Source organism: Pelodiscus sinensis, chromosome 16 (assembly GCF_049634645.1).
Source record: "Pelodiscus sinensis isolate JC-2024 chromosome 16, ASM4963464v1, whole genome shotgun sequence".
Classification (NCBI taxonomy): domain Eukaryota; kingdom Metazoa; phylum Chordata; order Testudines; family Trionychidae; genus Pelodiscus; species Pelodiscus sinensis.
In genome coordinates, this window is record NC_134726.1 from 19664133 (window position 1) to 19689108 (window position 24976).

The 24976-nt window shown below is 46.3% G+C and overlaps 1 protein-coding gene and 1 long non-coding RNA gene across 2 annotated transcripts in view; one reads left to right on the forward strand and one right to left on the reverse strand.

Moving 5' to 3' along the window:
• XYLT1 (xylosyltransferase 1) overlaps positions 1–24976 on the forward strand; it is a 400682-nt gene that overhangs the window by 260092 nt on the left and 115614 nt on the right. The window contains exons 4-5 of the mRNA XM_075899380.1: positions 22995–23167; positions 23829–24031. Coding sequence (XP_075755495.1) covers positions 22995–23167; positions 23829–24031 — 376 coding nt within the window. The remainder of the gene's footprint in view (positions 1–22994; positions 23168–23828; positions 24032–24976) is intronic.
• On the reverse strand, positions 1265–13878 carry LOC142818600 (uncharacterized). Its single transcript, XR_012896142.1, has 3 exons — positions 13740–13878; positions 6848–6930; positions 1265–1376 (listed from the first exon to the last, which is right to left on the reverse strand). It is a non-coding gene; the product is annotated as an uncharacterized LOC142818600 (long non-coding RNA).

Below are 24976 nucleotides of genomic sequence, written 5' to 3' on the forward strand. Positions count from 1 at the left end.
CGCTGCCCAACTGACCTCCATTTCCTAGACCACTCCAGGGTCGGTGTTCCCTGGGCCACTTCCCCGGTTCCCCCTGTGGGTCTATCTGGCTCAACTGCTGATCCTCGGAGTCCGCTGGAGATGACAGCGCTGGTGTCCATGGCTCAGGATCTGGGTCACTCACTGCTCCCAGCAGCGCAGTCCAGTCTCTGAGGCCTCGTATGGGTTCTGGCCATTTCAGCCCGTCTTTGGGGACTGGCAGTCTCCAGGGTCGGGCAGCAGTCCCAGGGGCCCAATCCAGTCATCCCTCATATGGCCGTGTTTCCCTCTGGGGAAGGCTGGGGAGAGCATCTGTCCTGCTCACCTGCTGGGCTCTAACTGAGCTCTCAGTCCCTGCTCTTATAGTCTGAGCCCTGCCCTTCTGCTTCCTGTGGGTGGGTCTGGAAGGCTCTGGCCCCTCCCACCAAGGGGTCTTATGAAGAGATTCCCCTTCTGGGTCATCAGGCAGCCACACCGACCCACTACAGGACCACTTCACGAATTTTGATAGGTGGTCATAGGCCGGCTCCGGCCCCCAGAGGGGGCGAGGCCTCAGGCAGAAGGGGTGGGGCCTTGGGTAGAAAGGGGCAGTTCCTTCTAGGTGCCATGCACCCCTGACAGGGGAGGACACTTTACATGTTCCCTTGCCCCCAGGCCAGTCAGAGCCAGGATGTGGGGGAGTGCACAAAGTCATTTGCTGTTCAAAATGACTGGTGGCTCCCTCTAAGTACCACACACCCCTGGCAGGGAGAAGGAGACACCAGCCGCTTTGAACAGTGAATGACTTTGTGCAGTCCTCTGCCCCCAAGTCTCAGTTGGACTGCGGGTGGGGGAGCTGCATGGTGGGCTGTGGACTGAATCAAATGGCTTGACATGCCTGATCCAGCCTGCCAGATGTATCTTTGCCACTCCTGATCTAATGGGAATCTGAAAGGAAACATTAATTTGGAGCTATATGATGCCAGAGCCTCAGCTGCTATAAATTATCATGGCCCAATGGATGACAGTGGCTCTATGCTGACTTTCCCCAGCTGAACATCTGGCCCTTAATGTTTAATTATTCACTTCTTATGGACATCAGAGAAGGAGTCTTTAGGAAGGACTTGAAAGCAGCCAGCATGGTGGTTTGCTGAACAGGGATGAGAGGACTTTCATTGCACTGGGAATATTTTTTTTATACATACTGTTTATTCTTTACTTCACAGTCTCAGTAGAATTTTCCCTGGAAGGTCATGTAAAGGAGAGTATACTTTAACAAGGTAATTGCTAGTGTTTTCACTTCTTGTTGGTTATGCATGCTGTGAGCATGACAGTATGAGATGGAGAGAAGGTTATGGATGCACCAGGCTCTGAACACACTGAAAGAGAATGAAACAAGAGATGGAATCAATAAAGATTATTTTCAGACACTAATTTCAGGTTTGAGCCTTGATAAATCTCTGTAACACCTTTGGGATTTGTTGTATTGATGTTGTTACCTTTCCATTTACAATATTGGCTCTGATGTTCTATAGCAACTGGTTAGCTTCCAACAGTTTCATTTGCTTGAAGGATCAAAACTTGCAAATGATTTAAGCAGAGAAGAAGACTTCTCACTAGGAATATTCACTTTGTTTATTGCTAAGTTTCCATAGTTTCTTCCATTGCCATACAAGAGTCAAAAACCACTCCAGAGCACAGAAAGTAAATGAAGAGCTTTAGAACAGGCTGAATGTTTTCTTTAATAAAACTCTGACCAATCATTACATATTTCTCACCCTGAAAACTCCTAAACTCACAGTTCTGGGAACCCCAACCCATTGTCACAAAGGTAGTTTGGTGGAAATTTGGGACTGGGGTCATGTTGGGGTATCTGTGTGAAAAGTAACTAAGGCTGGTGGAAGCCACGGTGAGACCTGCATGCTTGTATATGGTCTCTTGGTGTCAACGTTGTGAGACACAGCAATGTAGCATCTAAAATACCGAGGGGCAAAGCAGGTGCTGCCAGAATCCTAGACTGGTTTGGTTTGAAAGAATCATGCAGCCCAGTGACTGGTTTAAGACTAAGAAATAAAAACACTCAGGAGACACGTGTAGAATCCTTGGTAGATGGCACCTTATATATATATATATAATTATGAGCTTTCATGGACAAATCCGGAGAAGTGGGTTTTGCACACGAAAGCTCATGATACTATAGATAGGCTACATCTAGACTGCAAACCTCTTTCGAAAAAGGCTTTTTCAAAAGATACTTTCAAAAAAAGCCTCTTTTGAAAAAGGGTGTCTAGACTACAACCAGTACTTTCGAAAAAGCAAGCCACTTTTTCAGAAGAGAGCACCCAGGCAGTCTGGATGCTCTCTTTAGAAAAAGCACAGTTTGAATTACATAGCGCCTTTTTTCAAAAGAGTACTTTAAAAAAAAAAGGCGTTCTTCCTCTTAAAACGAGATTTTCCGCAGTTGAAAAAAGTGCCGCATTCTTTCGCTTTACTTTTGAAAGAACGCAGCAGCAGTCTAGACGCAGGGGAAGTTTTTTTTAAAAAAAGGCCACCTTTTTTGAAAAAACCCTGTAGTCTAGGCACACCCATAGATAGATAGATAGAGATATAAAAGGTGCCCTGAGACTACTTGTTTTATAGAGTAGCCTGTTCGTTTTGTGCTTTACATGAGCCTGATCAAAATTTCTTGAATGTTAACAAACTGCTACACTTGTGCTGAGTCTTCATGAATTCAGTAGGATTCCATCTATGTGTAAGAAGAGGCAAAAGCAGGGCCCGTGTTTGTAACACTGAGATCCTATGCAGGGAAACATCTCCATAACCCCTGCATGGGCATTTAAGTAAAGAAATATTTAAAAACAAACAAACGCCACAGTAACAGAGAGTGTGAGGTGCGCCTGGCAGAACTAGTGAGTCGTTAGTTGTAGGCAGCTCAGCAAAAATTATTTAAGCAAAATAAATAATAGCCCATCTCTGAGGTTTCACCTTCAGTTTTATAAAATTCTTGTGCAGCTGAAGCAACAGTAAAATACCAGTCTCTGGTTATGGTCCCTCGTGTTGGTACCTTTTAAAACACAAACCAGTAAAAACAGGGTAACTTTTGTCTCTAGAGCAGTAGCTCCCAAACTGCGGTCTGCGTCTTGAGCTCAGCTCCCCCCTTCCTCCCTCTCACCCCGGCAAGGAGACAGCGCTGGCGCTACAGCCTCACCCCCTTTCCCCCTGCAAAATTGAAGCACCAGCGCTGGCTTCCCTTCGTGCAGGAAGCCCCCGAGCCTCACTGCCAGATCCACCCCATGGGGAAGAAGTGGAGCCAGAAGCAGCTACATGCACTGCTGCTCCTGCTCCCCTAGCTCGGGAACGGGCAGCACACTGACATGCTGCCTAGAGGCTTTCCTCACTGCTCTTATTGACTGGAATCTGGCCAATGGGAGCAGCAGGAGGCCGGGCCTGAGACATGGCGTGGGGCGTGAAAGCAAGTAAGTGCTTCCCTGCCCCCTCATGCCCAGACCCCGCACTTCCTCCCTCAGCCTCCTCTTGCACCGCCCCCTGCTGAGATCCCGCAACCCCAGCCTGCTCCTGCACCCTCCCTTGTTTCTGCACCTTCCCTCCTGGCCACACAATGCATCTTCCCTTGCTCTTGCCCCTCTCCCTTGGCCAAACACACTATTCCCAGATCCAACCTCCCGCCCAGACCTTGCACCCTCACCCCTGTCCCACTTACTGACAGCCCTGTCCCGCAGAATGAACCCCTCATTTTTGTCCCCACCCCAGAACCTGGGGAGGCCATAAAATCCACCAACTCTAGGACCCCAGAAGAGTAAATCCAGCCCATGGGAAGCCCTGAATCTCAGTCCTCTCTATCCCTCCACCTCATTCCATGGGGCTGGAGCACCAGGTGAGTGAGGTGGCTCAGTTGGGGGCCACATTAGTGAGGGTTAAGGGGGTTTAAAGGGGTTTTTTGCTTCTCACTTGTGTGGTTCCCAACTGATTTTTCTGTGGATCAGTGGCCCCAATCCAAAAAAAGGTTCCCCACCCCTGCCATAAGTAAAACATTGAAACCTTTTTGTGTGAAGCATAAAATATTTTACTTTATTTAAAATGAAGTTTGATAAACTAACATGGGAAAGTTAAAGCGCTTAATCTGTTTACTAATTTAATATTTCCTTTCTTACTGGTGAAATTAAACCATTCTCCCCAGCTGCAGCACTAGCAAAAAGGTTTAGGTGTAATTATGTAATAACAGTGAGTTTCCATTAGCAATTGGTGGTCCATGGAAAGCTTTGCATTGAGCCAGGTGGGCCATGTTCTAGAGTGCTTAGTTTATTTACAGCATACTGCCTGACCAATCTGAAGCCAGCCCAGTCCCTTTTTAGGCTGTTGACCTAAGAAGGCTTAGATGCAACTAAATATTGCTGACCCAAGCTGACTCTGAAAACCTCTGCAGTGCTTTACTCTGAGTGCTTACATCATTGGCAAAGTTGGTTGAGCATCCCTGTAAAGGGGTGGCTGCAGTGTCTTTATGGAGCATGCAGAAAGACTTGCACATCTTGACACACACCTAATAGTCTGACCTGCTAAGCACTGTGGAGAGGCTAATTCTGTGAATCTCTTGAGGTAACAAAGCTGCAACATAATCAAGGGAACAGTCACCCAGAGGCTGTTCAAAGGAGATGTCTCCGAATGGCTGACCAAGGAAGCCGTCTAATCCCCAGTAGGGAGTAAAGTACTGACCACAACCGGCCAGGTGCTGAGCACCCTAAACTTCCATGCATGTTAACAGGAACAGGTGGCTGATGGGTAGTTAGCATGCTGTAGATGTGCGCATAAGTTCCACTGTGGTTTCCATAATTACTTTTCTTTTCAAAGTTCTTATCACCTGTGCTGAAATGTTTTTGGTATTCTCATTTGGATTGTTAATAGAGGCATCCATAGCACAATTGCTGATTAAACTGTGTTTAGGAGAGTTACAATTTCTTAACTATTGCCCCATATCTGCTTTGTTAGTGGTAGCCAAGTACATTTGTTTCCCTCCCTTCCTCAAGTCCCAAGGAAGCACTGAGACTTCTTGACAGTAGCTGCCTCCAGTATCTCTTATTGAAGCCATCTGTGGAGCAAAGCACTATCCAGTGGAAGCTGAGGGCACTCAACTCATTTCAGGAAGAGGTTCACATTTTTCAAGATCAGGCCTTAAAAGAAAATTCTCTTGTATCTTTACTGACCATTTCAAAGCAATAACAGACTGAGTCACACATTGTTCTTCTTGTGTCTCCCACGGAATGAGAGTTACTTCACCAGGACAGCATTTAGCAGTTCAGATAAGTGCTTTGCCTTCATTTAACGAACAGTAGGGTGACCATATTCCCCTGTTTTGGCCAGGACAGCCCTGGTTGTTCTGACTTTTTTGGCAAAACTGTGCATTTCTCCCCATTTGACCAACTGGCAAGAGAAAACAGGATAGATGCCATTTTGCCAAAAAAGTGGGGTCCAAACCCTAGTGGGGCATGGAGGAATGTGTGGGAAGGAAAGCTCAAGAGAGCGGCTTGGGCCAGGCCAGCCCTTTATGGGCAGCCCCCACACAAGGGCTAGAGAGGGGGGCTGTGGGTCAGTCCCATATGGGCAAGCAGCAAGGGGGCTCGTGCCAATCCCACATACGAGGGTGATGGAGGACCTCAGTCTGGTCCTGCGCAGGCAAGAGGCAGGGAAGCCTCCTGCCAGCTTTGTGTAATGTCCCGTTTTCCTTTTGGGAAAGTATGGTCACCCTAACAGTGTTCTGCCATTCGTTACCTACTTCGACACAGTTGTCAGAACTGTAGATCTTCACTTTAGAATAAACGAAGTCAGGAGCAGAAGGCCAAAGATGCAAAATTTAATATGACAGGCCAGTAGATGAACAGAACGGGCGCTAGATCCCTCATATTTTTAATGTTGGACAGAGGAATAAGATACAAGATAAATAAGTAGACTTTGTGTCCCTAGCACTTTGTATCCATTGTTAGACATGTTTATATAATCTCTTTGGAGTCTGGTAATGTCACTGGATATTGCTTAAAATGAATGGAAGATCATTTTGAAGTAATTTGGTATTCACTGTAATAATGTTGATCATGATGAACTAATTCGCTGTTAATTGGTATGGTAGATATTAATAGGAAATTCATTCTAATTCAGCATTAATTAACGTATTGTTACTTTAAACTGTTTCTCATTTATTCATGACTCAGAGAGAAAGGGGGAAATGCTTCACTAAACACACTCTGGCAAAACAAGTAAATAATTGAGATTCGTCTCTTAGGAATGATACTATTTTAATTAGAAATGTCACAAATACAAGTTTGTTTTTAAGATTATTACCCTGGCTAGATATTTATCATAGTAAATTAGATTCACTATCTGTGTCTATTTCTGTGTGCACCAGTGTCCTTATAATTAGGCAGTTATCTGTAAAACATGAAAATGGTTTCAATAATTGCTTGAGACTAACTATGAGTCCAAAATAAGAAGGTTGTTATTTAAAATATTACTCAGTCTACTCCCCTGCTAAATGCTACAATGTCATATGCATTGTAAGTAAACTACAGAACAAAACTGCATCATAGTAGTCATAGTCAATATGTACATAATCATATTTCAGTATATTTACAATCATAGTTTAAAGTTGTCAGATCAAAAGAAGTTTATTGAGTCATTAGTAAATTCTCATCTCTTCCAATAGGTGAAAACCTTTATTCTCAAATTTTGTTATTTACATTCACCCCATAGATTGTCTGCAAAAATTAGTTGTAAACAGGGCATATCCTTGTTGTGTTATGTATGTGAACTGCACCTAACACAGTAGGACTATGGCCTTTACCTGAAACAGTAACACAAATGAGATCATAAAGAGTGATGGAGAATTTTTCTTTTTCATTTCCTGTCATGGAAAGCGATTTGTCTCTACAGAACAAGAGAAGAGAGAAATAAATACAAGTCTTCTTTTTAAACATCATGTGTTTAGCTTTGAATATAGCACAAATTTTTCCTTTTTTTTCCTCTTTTATAGGTAGGTTAGCAGTCCCTAGAAATCTGGGGTTACCATGGGACTGCAGGTAGAACCAGCCCAGAACTGTGGTGGTTTACTCTGGTGTATTGTAAAGCTGTAGGAATTCAGGATTGCCTTTTAATTCAGAAGTTCACAGTAATAGAAACTTTCAGGTAATGTCAGGAAATGAATTGTCCTGCTGGAAGGCAGCAACTCTGGCACCCATGCTGCCATAAGTTTATTCCATCACCCTCTAAAGTGATTAAAACAGACTCAAAATGTTAGCATCAGCCTCACCTTTATCCCAGGTAAAGGCTTCTGCTTGGAAAAGGAGCACTTTTACTGACCTCTTGCTCCTTAATGTTAAATTGACTAGTCACTGAGTTTTTGTAAATTATATCCTGCTGCTTCTCACCCACAGGGCATTAATTTTTGCTTATAGGTTACTTAATCACATGAACTTGCAGAAAATTGTTAATTGCTTTTATTCATGGAAGGGTCTGAGAGTATATATTAAAGCAGTGTTACTGAGATACTGTATAAAAATGGAATATGCATTTGTCAATAGGGGTACGTCTAGACTACATGGCTCCGTCGACGGAGCCATGTAGATTTGTTTGTTCGGCAAAGGGAAATGAAGCCGCGATTTAAATAATCACGGCTTCATTTAAATGTAAATGGTTGCCCCGCTCTGCTGATCAGCTGTTTGTCGGCAGATCGGGGCAGTCTGGACGCTCCCCTGTCGACATGAAAGCCCTTTATTGACCTCCCCGGTAAACCTCATCCTACGAGGCATAACGGGGAGGTCGATAAAGGGCTTTCAGGTCGGCGCGGGAGTGTCCAGACTAGCGCACTGAGCCGACAAACAGCTGATCAGCTGTTTGTCGGCTCAGCGCGGCAGCCATTTAAATTTAAATGAAGCCGCGATTATTTAAATCACGGCTTCATTTCCCTTTGCCGACCTGTCAAATCTACATGGCTCCATTAATGGAGCCATGTAGTCTAGACACAGCTTAGCAGTGTAGCCTGAAACACTGTCCTCACTCGTCACCAAATCCGAGAAGAAAAACATAGGAGGTATCAACTAGGGATGTAAAATACCATTTAAAATGTTAATCAGTTAACCAGCCTGCCATGCCACAACGTGGGCGGTGGGCCCAGCCAGGCTGGAGTGGGCTGCTCCGGCCAGAATGGGTGCCCACCCTCTATTTACCCTGGTAAGCATGCCAGTAAAGCAGTGCTAATCAGTTACCCCATTACAGCCCTATCATCAGCTAGGGATGCAAGTGACTAATTGACTAGTCGATAAACTAGTCGACACACTAGTCAACTAGTCTGCCCCTCCCTCCGCCCTGTTGCCTCTATCAGAAAGAGGCAGCAAAGGGAGGGGGGAGGAGGAGGTGCTGGGGAGAGCTGGCTTAAAAGTCGGTTCCCCCCAGCTCCAGCTCTGTGGGAGGGGGCAGGGGTGCAGCGGCAGCGTTCCTCCTTTGAAATGTATAAGAGTCCTCTCTGAGGCTCTTGTACATTTCAATGCTGAAGTGCCTCATGGAGCCTGGGGCCAGCAGGGAAATCAGAGTCCCCCTCTGGCCCCAGGCTCCATATGGCATTTCAAAGGCAGAACACTGCGTGGCACTTCCGCCTTTGAAATGTAGCAACAGCCGGGTGGGCTCTTGCTACATTTCGAAGTGGAAACCCCCTTCTTGACAAATTGAATAGTCGATGGAAATTCCATCAACTATTCGATTAGTTGATTAATCTAATTTAAACATCCCTAGTATCAACTGTAAAGTAGACTCTGCGGAGAGTAACCCAGAGCATTCACCTTATAAAACATCAGAATTCCTCTAAAATCCAGATCTCTGGTTGAAGATTGTATCTTTGATTCTTCCCATGAAACTAAACCTAGTTACTAGGTACTCCCCAGCATTCATAGTCATTGCCTCAGTAGAAACCGGGCTTGCCTCTTGGGCCTAGAATTTGTCCCCTAGCTGAGCTGCATAAGAATATACACATCTCCTAATATGCACTGCGGGCTTGGCTCTCCAGAGTGTCTTCAACTCACTTGTACTCTCAAGAGTCTCTCAGCAGGATTGGGATCAGCACCAGCATGAGTGGATCTTGGTACAGAGCCCCAGGCAGAAGAATGTCCACATGTGTGTGACATTAGTTGTGAATATTAAGAGCTGCTATTAGGGACCATACAGCGAGGCGGTGAACGTCTGTATAAACAGGAAGTAGAATCAGTCTTGCATTCACTAAAGCTGTGGTGTCTGAGTCTTTGTCATCTGCACAGCATGCACGACCACAGTAGTTGTTCCCTGGGAGCCATGCCTTTGTGTGGGTCTGCTGCACAGTGAGAAGTAGCAGGTGGGATGGGAGGAAGGGCTGGGGCAGCTGGGGATACACAGATTCTGTAGATGTCCACTCTTGGGGGCTTGGTGCCCGTTTTGCCATCCCTTAGGACGTTGGTCAAAATAGCTAAAGGCTATTGTAACCGAAGAAGTGTACAGAGTGTTCAGCGCTGTGATACACTGAGTACATCAGTGTGCTTGCAGCTTGGGGCAGGAGCGGACCTCTCAGATGCTGGCAGCAGAGCAGTGCCTGGCTCCCAGAAGTTCTGCCTCTGTGCCAGGAAGCAGGCGGCTTGGCCAGTCCTCCCGGTTGCAGAGCTTTTCTGAGGAAAAGTCCAAACTTTAGTTCACATTTCTGAGGGATTAAACCGTCTAGCTCAAGAATGGGTCCATCTGTTCCCAGCTGCTCCCTAAGGCTGCATTTGACTTTTGAGGAGATTGACCTGCTCGGCTCCTCTTCCCGTTTCTGAGGCATTTACAGTCCCCCTGTAGATGTTCGGGGAGATAGGCCAAGAACAGCCAGGGGCAAAGGAAGGGTCTGTGGCTCCTGTTTCACCCCCTTTTTGAAGGTCTCACAGAGGAGGCTTGGTGGGCTTTTTGAAGAGACTGGCTCTTCCGTACTGTGCAGAGCCCAAGCTGGAAAGGGTCATCAGATCCCCTCCCGTAGGCAGGAAAGGAATCAGGCAGACTGGAAACACTGGCTCCCCAGAATGCACAAAAGGTAGCAAGGAGAGAACAGCAGTGGCACTGCATTTGCCTCTCTGTTGGCAGAGACTATGACTTGTGGGCAGGAGCACACTGTCAATCTCCGTGGGGAGGAGAGGGGGGAAATCATGTCTCCTGCATTGAGATCTGCTAGGCAGCCTTGTGGCCGTCAGTACAGGTACAGAAATTCTGCAAAGTGGCAATCCAGTCCTTCACCAGTGCCGTATTTTTTTTTTAATTATCTCCACTCTTTAGTGATTTAGGGTACGTCTACACTAGCCCCCTAGTTCGAACTAGGGAGGCTAATGTAGGCATTCGAACTTGCAAATGAAGCCCAGGATTTAAATATCCTGGGCTTTATTTGCATGTTCCCGTCCGGTCACCATTTTTAAATGCCACTAGTCCGGACTAGCTGCCTGCGGCCAGTTAGTCCGGGAGGAGTAACAGGTAATTCGAACTAAGGACTTTGTTTGAATTACCGTTTAACTGCCGCATGTAGCTGCAGGCAGTTAGTCTGGACTAGAGCATTTAAAAATGGCGACCTGACGGGAACATGCAAATAAAGCCCAGGATATTTAAATATTCGAACTAGGGGGCTAGTGTAGACATACCCTTAGGGAAGATGGAGGCCATATATAGTATACTCCCTTCCTAAAGTCCACATTTAGGCTTCAATGTGAACAGTAGGTTTTTCCACTCATTAGCAGAATAAACTTTATTATGTGCACAGAGGCATGTGCAGATGTGCACCACCAAGAGAAACACGTGTTGCTGGCTGTGGCTGCTTTGCCAATCCGCTGGGCAGCATCTGAATTTCTCCTGGGTGGCCGCCCAAGTGCTCAGGTTTCAGGGAACACTGTACTGCTTCCCACTCTGGGGACACTGCTATGAAAGTGCCGTTGTAACAGATCTGTGGACTTTAACACAAAGAAAAGGAAAATGTATCTGTGCTCACTTGAAGATTTATGGGGAGAGGAGGAAATAAACTTCACACATCCTAGCTACCTTGAGAACAAACAAATCCTCCAGAATAAAGATGGCATTTAAAGATTTGGCTGTAAGGAATTAGAAAAAAAAATCCTATTCTCTGTAGTAAGAGAAATTGTGCTTTTCCCCCTAAAAGTATGGTTAGCACAGCTGTACTTAGGAAAATAGATTTGAATTAACTGGGCTGAAGAAGCTTTCTCAAGCAGGGGCACTTCCGAGAGACAGAAATTTTGCTATTGTAAGCGACTGACAGGGCTGGATCTAGCCCCAAGCTGCAAGCAGACGGATGTACCTGCTGTAATGGATCTATGGACCTTATTAATCAAATAAAAGAAATTTTCATATAAGTACAGATATATTTTCCCGTTATCAATCCTCCCTAGCTTAGTCAGTTCTCACCAGAAAACACTAAGGCACTTCTCCTGGAGCCCTTTTTCTTTGCCAATTTTTTTTCCAAAGATTTGAGCACTGGAGCTGTGTCTAAAAATTGCATTTTTTTTAAATGAGAGAACGTGTATTTTTTTAAACTCTCTCCTGATTTGAAAAAAGAGTAAATTGTTTTTTCTCTACTGCGCCAAAAGTAGAAAAACTTCTTTAGGTAAATACCAGAGATGGAAAATTTCAATGCACTAGATGAAAGATTGTGTAAATTATGAGAAAGTGGGGCGTTATAGTGAAAAGCCATGTTCCACAAACATGAATAGCACTTACTTATGAGAGTTTTCCCATTGAAATCCATAGGACTATCTGTGTGAGTGAGTGTTATTTGGTTTAAGTATGTTTTGCAGAATCTGTCCATTCAGTGGCATTATAACTAGCATTTAGACTGTGATAAGAAATCTAACAATAGTAAATAGCCTCTAGATCTGCACAGCAATATCTCTTCTACTTTTCTCTGTCAATGAGTCTATGGTATCAGTACACACGTGTGCAGCATATATGTTTACACAAAATAACGTACTGTATAAACAATAAAATGCCAATACAAGATCATAAACTGATGGACTAATTTACAAAATCAGTTCCTTGAAATAATCTGGATTGTAAAATCCTGTACCAACAGTTTGTGTTTCTAGCTCTTACAAAAGTCGAAAATATAATGAATTAGAAGCTGAAGTAAAAGATTAGAGGTAGAGGATGTGAATTACTTGTCTGGGTTCTGTGTTGAGTCCTATTCACTCTACAAATGAGATGCTAAAATTATAGCTGCATTGAGTATTGTTCCACTTGTTAATGCTGCTGAAGTTAAGGGTCACACTTTCTACTTGGAGAGCTGATTTTTTTGGGATTAACAAAAGCTATTTGACATTACGTTGGGGCTGGCACTTTGTGTATAACTTGCCTAACCTGGTATATATTTTCCTAAAACAAATGTTGTAGATGGAACCAAAGCATGCAGGTAGGAAATTGCAGGTGCTTCTAATGGTTTCATTTTAAAAGATCAGCTGTTGCCAGCAGTTGGTCTTAATGCTGAATGTAGCTATTTGTTTTATATTTAAAATGGCAAAATAAAATAATTGTGATTAGCAGCTAATACGTGGTACGTCTGGGTTTTATTAAGAATAGGAACAACACTTTGGCTGCTCTGGGAGGAAGTTTGAGGATCCCCAAGCCCCCACGCACACACATCCCCACGCTCCCGGTGCAGCTAGATCCACTACTTTCACTGCATAGAGGGGTAGAACCATAGCCTAGCTCTCGCTCCCCACCTGCCAGCTGAGCTGGCTAGGCCTGGATGAAACTGTTTGTTGAGTCTCCCCAAGAGAAGAGCCATGCCCCAGTGCATGACTATGGCTTATAACCAACCCTACCCCTTGGCTTGTAGCCCAGACTTGATAACATTAACACTGTATGCTCTGTCGTTACTGCTTATAGAATTCTGGCGTAATGTGGCACATAGAAGAAATAGTTATAAGTCCATGAAAGCATGAAGTCTACAGGTGGTAAGAGAATAAACCAGGATAATACAGTAGAGTTGCAGACACAAAATTGGCCATACTCACTGAAACCTCACTGCTCCGTAAAGGTTTCTGGTTGCACAGGGGGATGAAAGGAACTTGATACTCATCAGGAAGGTGGCACAAAAGAAGGTAAGAAATCTCTTGTGTCAGAAATCTCCTGATGGCTCTTTGCACGCCAGGTATGGGTAGGGAGACAATGACAAGCAGAGATGTAAAAAGTGGCGGTGGACTGCAGGAGGGGGCTTTTAGGGGAAGCGATGTAGACCATGCTGAGTTATCGCTTCACAAATAAGGAGGCCACTGTTGAACAAACTGGACAAGAATAGGAACGTGAGTGCACAGATTAAAAAAAACAGAGACATCTTGGTCTGGACAGTGGAGAGGAAACTCATCTTGGCAGCTGCATTTTACTTTGACTCAGGGAGAGCAGTATGACACAAGGAGAAGGCCAGTAGTGCCAGTTTATTGTGTGATCTCTAATACATGAGGCATGCAGGAATATAATTACAGCAGTGGTTCCCAACCTTTTCGAGCATATGGACCCTATTAAAATTTCACAGACCCCCCCAGGCGATCCATTTTTGCTAGCCCAGTTAAACCCTTCCCGCCACTTTAATAGCTTTTGAACGGTTAGAGCGGAATGACATATTCAAAAAAGATTTTAAAAAATTGGTAAAAAGTGACTGAACCATTTATAAGCCTACTCAAGAGAACACTCACAGCTTGTCAGCTTCAGCATGGGCTGAGAGATGTGCAGAGTGCAGGGCACGGAGCATCTGAGGTCCCATTGGTTGCTGTTCACCCACGCTGCTTGCAGAAGTCCTGTCCCCTCCATCTCCTGCCCATCCACGGAGTGAGGGGCCTCTCATGGCCAAAGGGAGCTCTGGAGCTGCCAGCTCCTCAAGGGTGGAATTTCAGGAGAGTAGGGAGAAAGGGTGGAACTTCAGGAGTGCTGGGGAGGGGAAAGGCAGCAGCTGTGTGTACCGCATCACGGCTTGCTTTTATTCCTGTTCCCTGGACACTAAGGGAGCGAGGGGAAAGTGCTTGCATCCCCACATGCCTCTCACACACCAGCCAGGCATGAGAGGCATGGATGGCATACAAACAAACACTTTCCCCACGTTCCCTTAGCTTCCTGAGAATGCGATCAAAAACAAGCTGCATCCTGGCACGCATGGCTCCTGCCCCTGCCCCGCCTTCGTGCTCCAGAATGGGGGAGAAGAAAAGGAAAAGAAAAGTAAGGGTGGGCCCACTTCAGTGGGCCCCATCATTCTTTTTTAAAACTTTCCATGGACCCCTTGCAGTGCCCTCACAGACCCCCAGGGGTCCTCAGACCATAGGCGGGGGTATCACTGAATGATAGTATTGAAGGGTTTATGAAATGCAAGTGCCGCTTTAAAATCCTTTTCAATATTTTTATTGCCACCATATGGTGTATTGTTAATTGAAGAGCAGCTGATGTCTTTCTTGCATTGTTGTTGGCACCCTAACACGCCAGAAGGGGACATGCTTCTGTGGGATAGGCACAAGCAGTAATGGGGAATATAGGGACAGTAATGTATAAATTAGTTGGGGATGCATTTGGATGAAAGGGTCTATAAAAATGCAACAGTGTGGAGATAGTGGGGCCAGCCTAGTATTTGGTATGTTTTATACCATACTGCCTTTTAGCACTTGATTTTCCTTTGAGTTTTATAATCAGAAGAATATATTCAATTTCACCTTTCTTGCCAATGTTATCTTATTTACAAGCCAGACTGGGTCTGTGTTAGTGGGCAGACTGCTAAATAGAAGGTGCTAATCAACCACAGACTAAAAATAGACAAATGAAGAATATACCACAAGTAGCTGGTATTTTGACATATGGAAAAATATAACATACTTAGTTTTATGATGCTCTAGGCAGCTAAGAAAAAGATTAGACTGAAGAAGCCATAATAATATGCAGGTGGGAAATGAGCAAAGAACTGAACCACAATAAAAAAAAAACGGAATGTAAAAAAGATAAAATAGGAAAATTGTGAGAGAGGAAAATAAGAAACTGAAGAAGTTCAATAAGAGAAACCTTATAAATAAGAGGCTACATTCAGATTAATATTCTGGATGGTGGTGTTGTGATTTAATACCTCTCCAAGACACTACAATGTTTTCTATTAACACAAATCTATTAACGAACAAAACACCCTCATTTATGTGTCTCACCCTAATGTCCATTAAAAAAAAATTGCCAAGAAGAAGCCTCATTTAACTGGGCAGATTATTGAAAAAATGTCCTGTCATTTTACTTGGAAAGCCACTACTGTAGAAATCAGGAACATTTAAAGGGCTGAGGAAACTAATCTGGCCTGTGGCTTGTCTGGATCCGGCCCATGAAGTTTGGAGCTTGTCCTCCCACCCCCCCCCCACCCCCCCCCCCCCAGCAGTGGGGAGATGGCACTGGCACTCCAGTTTGCAGACCACACAGGGCTGTAACGCAAGCACCCAGTAACCCACAGCACCTTCTAACACCCCCCTGTCCTGCTCAGACCCTGCATCCCCACCCTGCTCTTGCACCCTCCCTCACTCCCTCCTGGGGTTGCCAGGTGTCCGGTTTTGAACCGGAAAGTCCAGTATTTGAGCTTTCTGTTCGGGAAACAAATTGAGAAAATATAAATGTCCGGTATTTTTTAAGTAAGATGGAATGTAGATTGTGATGTCATGTCAAGTGTGTCCGGTATTTTTGTTGAAACCATCTGGCAACCCTACTCCCTCCCAGGCTCTGCACCCCTCTCAGCCTGTTCCTGTACCTTCCCTCCCACACACTGAACCCCTCATTTTTGGCCCCACCCAAAGCCTGGAGGGGCACAAAATCTACTAACTCTGGGCCCTCAGAAGAGTTAATCTGGCCTGGGGGAAAGTCCTGAAGTTCAGCCCCCGTCTGGGCTGGAGCACAGGGGAGTGAGGTATCTCAGGGTACGTCTACACTACAGCGCTAGTTCGAACTAACTTAGTTCGAATTAGTTCATTCGAACTAAGCTAGTTCGAACTAACGCATCTAGAACTAAAAACTAGTTCGAACTAGCGTTTTGCTAGTTCGAACTAGTAAGTCCACATTGAGAGGACTCTGAACAGGGCTTAAGGATGGCCGGAAGCAGTGCCGGCAGGGCATAAAAGGAGGACTTAGAGCATGGAGATGCTGTCTCAGGCTAGCCGAGGGCTGCGCTTAAAGGGTCCCGACCCCTAACCCGGACACACAGTTCTAAGGGGTGCCCTGCTTGCAAAGAATTTCTGGCTTGGAGTGCCCTGAGTGCCCACACTGGGTACATCACACCACTCGGCCATCAGCCCGGCTGCACTTGCCGCAGGCTGCCATCTGGGGAGAGGGAGTAATTGGGGGGCTGCAGGAGAGCTTCCACCCCCAGAAGCCCGCAGAGCCAGCCCAGTCCTCCCCATCGGGGGCTCGTACCCCATTCCTCCCTCACCTCCTTCCACTTACCCTTCCCTAGCCCCCCTTCTTATTGATGTACAAAATAAAGATAACGTTTCTTCCAACATTGACTCTGTCTTTATTGAAAAAAACTGGGGGAGACTGGGAAAAGGAGGTGGGAGAGGGGAAGAGAAAGGCTGGGAGAGGGGAGGGCAACTAACATGATCAGGGGTTGGGAACAGGTCCCAGATGAAGAAAGGCTACAGAGACTGGGACTGTTCAGCTTAGAAAAGAGGAGACGGAGGGGGGACAGGATAGAGGTCTCTAAAAGCAGGGGTTGGGTGGAGAGGGTGCATTCAGAAAAGTTCTTCCTGAGTTCCCATAAAGAAGGACTAGAGGACACCAAAGGAAAGGAATGGGTAGCAGGCTTGAAACTAGTAAGAGAAAGTTGTTGTTCTTCAGAAAGCAAATAGTTAACCTGTGGAACTCCTTGCTGCAGGAGGCTGTGAAGGCTAGAACTAGAACAGAGTTTAAAGGGAAGTGAGATCAAGTCATGGAGGTTGGGTCCATGGAGTCCTATTAGCCAGAGGGTAGGAGTGGTGTCCCTGCCCAAAGTTTGTGGAAGGCTGGAGAGGGATGGCACGAGACAAATGGCTTGGTCATTGTCTTCGGTCCATCCCCTCCAGGGTCCCTAGGGTTGGCCGCTGTTGGCAGACAGGCTACTGGGCTAGATGGACCTTTGGTCTGACCCAGGACGGCCATTGTAAGCTCAGGGCTCAGTGTCGGGGGTCTCAGTGGACCCCCTTGATTTTCATGCACACCTGGTCCTGGGTGGCTAGGCTGGCAGCTCTCCTGCCCTAGACGGCCACTTTCCTGTGCCTAGTGCGGAGATTGTGGACGAGGTCCACGATGTCCGCACTAGCCCAGGAAGGTGCCCGCCTCTTGCGGTCCAGGGCAAGCTCCCGGGAGCCGCCAGCCTGGTCCCGGCAAGAGGGGGTGGGCTGGGGGGCATCGGGTGGGTGGCTCTGTGCCGTGCCAGGTGCAGGGTCTGCTAGCTGGGTGCTGGCAGGCTTGCACCTGGCACGGGCACCGTAGCCAGCCCGTGCCCCTTTAAGGGGTCCGGGGCCGGGAGGGGGGCATAGAGTTTCCCTGGTGTTGGCCAGAGTGGCCACCAGGGAAACCTGGAGAGGGCTAGCCTCCCACTAGTTCGAACTAAAGGGCTACACAGCCCTTAGTTCGAACTAGCTAGTTCGAACTAGGCGTTAGTCCTCGTAAAATGAGGTTTACCTAGTTCGAACTAAGCGCTCCGCTAGTTCGATTCAAATTCGAACTAGCGGAGCGCTAGTGTAGCACCTATTAAAGTTAGTTCGAACTAACGTCCGTTAGTTCGAACTAACTTTGTAGTGTAGACATACCCTCAGTTGGGGGTCACATAGGTGAGGGCTGGGGGCAGGGGTTGTTTCTCACTTTTCTGTGGCCCCTAACTGATTTTCCTGTGGGTTACTGGCCCTCCACCCAATAACGGTTTCCCACCCCGATTTAAATGAACACTATCAACTTGAATTTCAGTCAGTTTAAATGAAAACCGAGTCCAGTTGTTTCAGCAATTGCCATTGTCCCTGATTCCTCAGGAAGTTTTTTCTGGTTTTATGGTCATGTGTTCCTATTTTCCTCTTTTAAAATAAGCTTTCTGTGCTAACGCTCTAAACCAGGGGTGGGGAACCTCATTCCCGTGGACCAGGTGTGGCCCCCAGCTTGCCTGGATCTGGCACTCCAGTGTCTCCCCCCCCCCCCATTTGTGTGCGGCCCCAGACTGATTTTCTGTACGTCAGCGGCCCCCAACTCAAAAAAGGTCCCCATCCCCTTATCTCAGCAAACAAGAGGGGAACTGATTATCTAAATGGGAGAAACAGGGGAAACTGACTACAGGCAGTCCCCGGGTTACGTACAAGATAGGGACTGTAGGTTTGTTCTTAAGTTGAATCTGTATGTAAGTCGGAACTGGCGTCCAGATTCAGCCGCTGCTGAAACTGACTGCCAGTTCTGACTTACATACAGAATCAACTTAAGAACCCCAAGCATCCCCAAGTCAGCTGCTGCTGAAACTGATCAGCAGCTGATTCCAGGAAGCCCGGGGCAGAGCAACTCTGCCTCGGGCTTCCTGTAGTCAGCGCTGGTCAGTTTCAGCAGCGGCTAAATCAGGACGCCTGAGGTAGAGCAGCTGGGGTGCTGCTGGGTTGCTCCAGTAGCGCCTATGCTGCCCCGCTGCCCGAGCCCCTCCGCGGCTTTGCTCCGCGTCTTCCTGGTCTGCCTGTACTGAGTTCCTACTAATTTTGAATAATTATTCAAATCCTGTAGAGAGGCTTTGGATGACTCCCTCCCAATCCTACCCAAACAAATGCATTTCTAATTAAGAATATAAGAACAAGCCATACTGGGTCACACCAAAGGTCTATCTAACCCAGTGTCCTGTCTTCTGACAGTGGCCAATGCCAGGAGCCGTGCCCCAGAGGGAATGAACAGAACAGGTAACCCTGAGGTAGTCCTTCCATGTCACCCATTCCCAGCCTCTGACAGAGTTAGGGACACCATTCCTACCCACCCTTCCTTAAACCTGTTTTGAGAGGAACTGAGGAAAAGGCAGCGGTAAGTGCTAGGTAATTACTACCTAGCAAGCAAACATCTGCACACATACAACTATTAAGGAAGCGTAGGGGCTCACGGTCAAACTTGCTCTCAATTGCGAGGATTCGTATCCAGGCACTGCTGCAGGACCAAGGACCTCTGCTCCTGGCATTATGCACAGGGGCAGGGAAATTCCCCAGTCAATGGTGCCGCGAGGAGAATGGACAGGGGCAAGGCAGACCTGTGCGGAAGGGTGGAGGGGGAGCAGACTCAGATGCAGTAAGCGCCGGCGAGAGCTGGAGACGCGGGCAGGGCGGAGAGACAGAGCTGGTGTCCCTGTGCTCAAAGCGCGGGGGAGGAAGCGGGGGGGGGGGTGTTAAAAACGCTTCTTCGCCAGCAGCAGCAGCTGGTCCCAGCAACCCGGCTCGCGGGGCAGGGGGCTGCTGCCCTTGTCCAGGCTGCCTCGCGCTCTCGGGGCGCTGGTCCCCGGGCCTTACACGTGGCAGACGCGCCCCTCGCTCCGGGCGGGACTCTGCGGGGGGCCGGCCGTGCTGTTGCTCCTGGCGCGCCTCGCACGAGAGGGAGCAGGCGGGCAACTGCTGCCGGCCGGTGGGCTGCCCGTGGCGCGGACCCAGGAGCGGAGGCGGCCGCGGCGGCTCCGCTTGTTGCAGTGCTCTGGGCAGGGCTGCCCCCGGGAAAAGGGCTGGAAGCCCGGCTCTGAGGTCGCTGCTTCAGCTCTCCCCCCCCCCACCCCCCCCCGGCAGAGGCGCCCCCACCTGGCGGAGCTGGGAGGAGCCCAGAGCCGGGCTGCTGGGTCCTGGTGACAGCCCCGCTGCTGCAGCTTTTCTTGTCGGGGAGTACACGGGCGGCGGGACCACGTGGTCCCGCAGTCCGTGTTCGTAACTGCGGATCCGACGTAAGTCGGATCCGCGTAAGTCGGGGACTGCCTGTATACACAAATATCCAAGGTAAGCGAACAAGAAAAAAGAGATTTTGTTTTTCTGATTTACTGTAATAATGCAATTGTCACGTTAGGTCTTCCTTACTATTAATGGGAAGGGGGTTAAAGATAAAGGCAGGCAGAAGTGCAGCTTTAAATTTTTAGTGTCCTTTTTAAAAACAAAGGAATCAGAATTTTAGTGCAGTTTTTTTAAAAAGGGGTGCACATTCAAGCCAGCACACAATTGCATCTGCATTTTTTGAAAATTCAGTGAATTATGGACACTGATATTACCAGTTAGACACCTACTCAGGAGGCCATCTTGAGAATCTGTGCATTTATCAGTCTCTCTAGCCTTTTGTGACTGTGCTTTAACCACAGAAATCAGCATAATGTCTATTTAATATCCGCTGTGTACAGAATTAGTGTTTTGTAAACCCTAGTTAAAAACTAACTGAAGTCCTTGGGAATATAGTTACAGAGAATTATTAATTCTAACAAGTGTGACTTCCATGGTCCCATCAGGCTAGGCAGAGCAAACCCTTTGGTGATACAGATCTGCTACTGCTAGTAGAAAGAGGAAAATTATTATGTCCGAAAGTTCCAGTTTGGAGTAACACCAGACATTCTTGCCTGCAGTTGATTTGGCATTTTAAGAGGAAATATTAAAAATAAGTATCAAGCAAAGAAGTGCAATTTGTCTCCATATTTGATTTTTTAATTAATAAATTAAAAAGATTTTTAAAATAATCACAACCCTGATTGATCATACTGACCATAGCTTACATTATTTATTTATTTATTTATTAATAACTCAGTTGTTTATCTTAAAACTTGAAAATAAAGCATATTTTCCTGTCAGCTTTCTCTTTTTCTGATTTGACAATCCTCAATTCTCCTTGTATTGAATCAAACTGAAATCAACATGACTGAACTTACTTTGACTTATATGACTTTAACTTACATGACTGGGCTTATTTTACTTTACTTTGTCCTTACTTTGACAGATACAGGCAGTCCCCGACTTACGCGGATCCGACTTATGTCGGATCCACACTTACAAACAGGGCTTTTCTCGCCCCGGAGCTCACGGGCGGTGGGTCGCCACCCGTGTCCTCCGGGGCGAGAAAAGCTTCTCCCCGTCTCCCTGGTCTGCTGGGGGGGGGGTCCAGCAAAGCTGCCCTCTCAGAGGCAGCAAGTGAGGGGGAGGGAAGGGAAGGGAAGTGACTAGTCGAGTCTCTAGTCGACTTTCCAGTAAACATTTGCTTATTGGATTGTCGACTAGTTGATTAGTCACTTACATCCCTAGATGTTGCCAGACCACAGAGTGCCAGACTGGAGAGGTTCAACCTGTATAAAGAAGATCTGAAAGTTAGTGTAGGCTTTTTAATTTAAAAATATCAGGCTCTGCCTGTCTTGTCAGCGGGAGGTTTCCTTAAGGGAGCAGGGAAATGGGGGACAGAAGTGTTGAATCTTTAACAAGGACATTTTTCTTCCCAATTGTGAATGAGCTTCTTGTGTTGAATACATGTTAATGAAAAACAAATAGAACACAGTATTTGAAAAATTCTGACCAATTAGCTTTCAATCCTGTTATTCAGCACAGTGGTCCCCAATCATTTGAGATTGTCGGGCGTCAGGGGGCGTGGCCGTTCGCCCATTGGGCGCCAGAGGGCGGAGACACTTGCGCGCCTGGGGGCGGGGCCCCCCCATAGCCCTGCGCCCGGGGGTGGGGCCCCCCTATAGCCACGGGGCCGGGGCCCCCCCAAGCACCACGCACCCGGGGCCGGCGCTCCCCCATGCGCCGCACACCCAGAGCGCGGGCGGCCAATCCGCGGCGCTCCCGGGGCCAGCGCTCCTCCATGCGCCGCACGCCCAGAGCGCGGGCGGCCAATCTGCGGCGTTCCCGGGGCCGGCGCTCTCCCATGCGCCGCACGCCCAGAGCGCGGGCGGCCAATCTGCGGCGCTCCCGGGGCTGGCGCTCACCGTGCGCCATGCGCCCAGGGCCGGCTCCGGCACCATGCATGCGCCACATGCCCGGGGCCAGGCCAGTCCCGAGCACTTGGCAGGTGCACACAAATGCCCCCATGTTGGGGACCACTGACTCAGCATTTGTCATCACCTTACTAGTTTTCCGGTTCTTCACAGATTAATATTATTGAACAAACAGATGAGGCGAAATCAGAAATTCTAAAGTAAAAACAAGAAGGAAAAAAACATTTATTTAAAAAATAGAGTACTGTCAAGCTCACTTCTACATCAAAAAGAAGCAAAGAGCAATGCAAACCCCAATTTTATGTTCTTGTATTGTGCAGGTCGCCCTTTAACATTTTGATTTATGCCTGCTATTACAGATGACAGTACAGCAGTGCCCATACTATAGCTGTTTGATATTTTGGTCATGCCAGTGGAATACAAGAACATCATTAGGCCATTGCTTGTGCAAACTGACAAGATTTCTCTGACTTCAACACAACTTTGCTGATTTATTCCAAGCTGATTTATTGTGGCCCACTAGTTGATGAGCTTATGCCAGAAAACTAGTAGCTGTGCTTTACTTTTTATTTCTCACAATATAGGCTAAGTAATATTCCACATGCAACCAATGCCTTAGTACTTTTCTCTCTTGGAACTGTTGTATTGCTCTGAATGTAGATTAGCAGTTGTCAAAAGACTTAGTAATAGATCCTCAGCTGATGCAAATCTGCATAGCTTCCTGAAGTCAGTGGAGCTTGCTCTGATTGTTTGATTCTGTCAAAAACATTTGAATACTTCGTGGTTATTTGTCGTGGCCCTGGCAGAGGCTCCTAAGCAGGACAGCGTGAGAGAAGGTTGCATTGCTCCAGTTTATGGTTTCTGAAACCGGTAACTAAAAAAGGAGTTTCATCCCTACGGCAATCAACCTGACACCTCTGACGAGTTCTCAGTTCCCATTAATAATTGTTTAAAAGGAAAAAAAAAGAGTCTGCAGACACACTCCTTACTATGTTTTGTTTTCAAACAGGAAAAGCCAGCAACAATGTACAGTGGGATGAGGACTCCGTAGAATACATGCCTGCCAACCCAGTCAGGATCGCATTTGTCTTGGTTGTTCATGGCAGAGCTTCTCGGCAACTCCAACGCATGTTTAAGGCTATTTACCATAAAGACCATTTCTATTACATTCATGTTGACAAGGTAATATATCACTGGTTATAAATTGCCTGTCTCATCATTTGTCAATCTGTCCTTCTTTGTCACCTTCTCCAACATTCTTTTTATCTCTGCTGCATACTGTATGTATCACTTTTTGTTTTTCCATCTGTCCTATGTTTTATGCCCAACTGCAATTTTTTAAAAAATTCTTTCCTTCTGTGACTGCCTTCATTTCTCCTTATGTGTCTATGGTATCTGTCAGTGTCTGTCTGTCATATGTTTTGTAGTGGTAACTGATAAGTCATTGTAGGTTCTGATATACAATTTAAGTGCAATCAGTGTTCCCAGGCCAGATGAAAGAGAATAAAACAGAGGACTCCTGACACTTTCAAATTAGCTTGCGCTGAATGAAGGGATGTGTTCTTTAGCACCTCTTAGGGGGAAAATAGCAAGCAAATACTGAGTTTTCCAAGATAAATATTTGCGAGATAAATTACCAAATTCCAGATACCATTCATAATTCTCCGTGTATTTAAAGCAGTTTTACTTAACATAAAACTGACAGCAGGCCAAAATAAACTGATTTGAAAAAGCTCAGATTTTAAGATGTTCAGATGGTTAGAGAACACAAGTGGAAAGGTTCCTTTTATTTTATATTTTTTTTCTTAGTCTGCTGAACATTTTACTTTCTTTCCCTGTAAAGCGATCCAATTACCTACACCGGAAAGTGCTCCAGTTTGCTAGCCAGTATCCGAATGTGAGAATCACCCCTTGGCGAATGGCAACCATCTGGGGAGGAGCAAGTCTTCTGTCCACCTATCTACAGAGTATGAGGGATTTAATTGAGATGAATGACTGGCCCTGGGATTTCTTCATTAATCTTAGTGCCGCCGACTATCCTATCAGGTATGGTGAGCCCTTTTAAAAATGTATTTTCCTTCCTAAATGAACAATGGAATTTTAATTGTACATAAGGCCAAAATTTCGGTATTCTGACACAAGACGCAGAGGAACATTCAACCAAGGCACCAGTTTCATCAGTCCCTATCAGGAAACTCCACCCAGTGGGGCTTTCAATGCAGTAGCTTTCCCAGATCTCAAAAAGAAAAACATCGGTCCATTGTCATTGCGTCGGCACCATCACTTTTGCCACCAAGGCAATGGCACCACAAGCACAGAAAAACCGTGTGCACACCATTTTCCTGCCACTGCCTGTGGCTATATGGTTCAGGAATGTTGGTTCTTTAAGTTGTGAACCTCAAGCTTGAAGAGAATTATTGCACTCAGAACTCTGGTAAGCTGTTTGCTGTAGCCGGCCCTTGTGTTTCAATAAATTTGAAAAATATGCATAGAGATGGATTCCATCAAAGAAACATTGTGACATTTCTTTTTTGGTGCTTTTTCTATGCAGGATAATGATAGTAGAATGACAAATAAGTTGCTGAGAGTCTACAGCTGTATCTTCAGCACCAACTATTGCCTGAATAACTTTAGTCAGATGGCATCAAACATCGAAGTTCATAGGTCACCACATGACTAGGCTTGTGATTCTAAATGAAGCTATATTCTCTCTGGATTTACAAATTCATGCTCCACAGCTGTATTCAATAACATTTACTAAACTGTGCAAAAGTTGATTCTCTGTTTAAAAAAAAAAATCTAAATGTGCTTCAACAGTTATTTTTAGGCTATAAGAATTATGAAGAACAGAAAATTCTCCTTTTGATTTTTACTCCCCGTTGTGTCAGAAGGAATTAAGGAAGGGGAAGTGGCTTTGTTGGGTAACTCTTCTAACACATGATTGTGCCATAAAGTGTTCCTGATAATAATAGCATCTTATATTCCATTTTG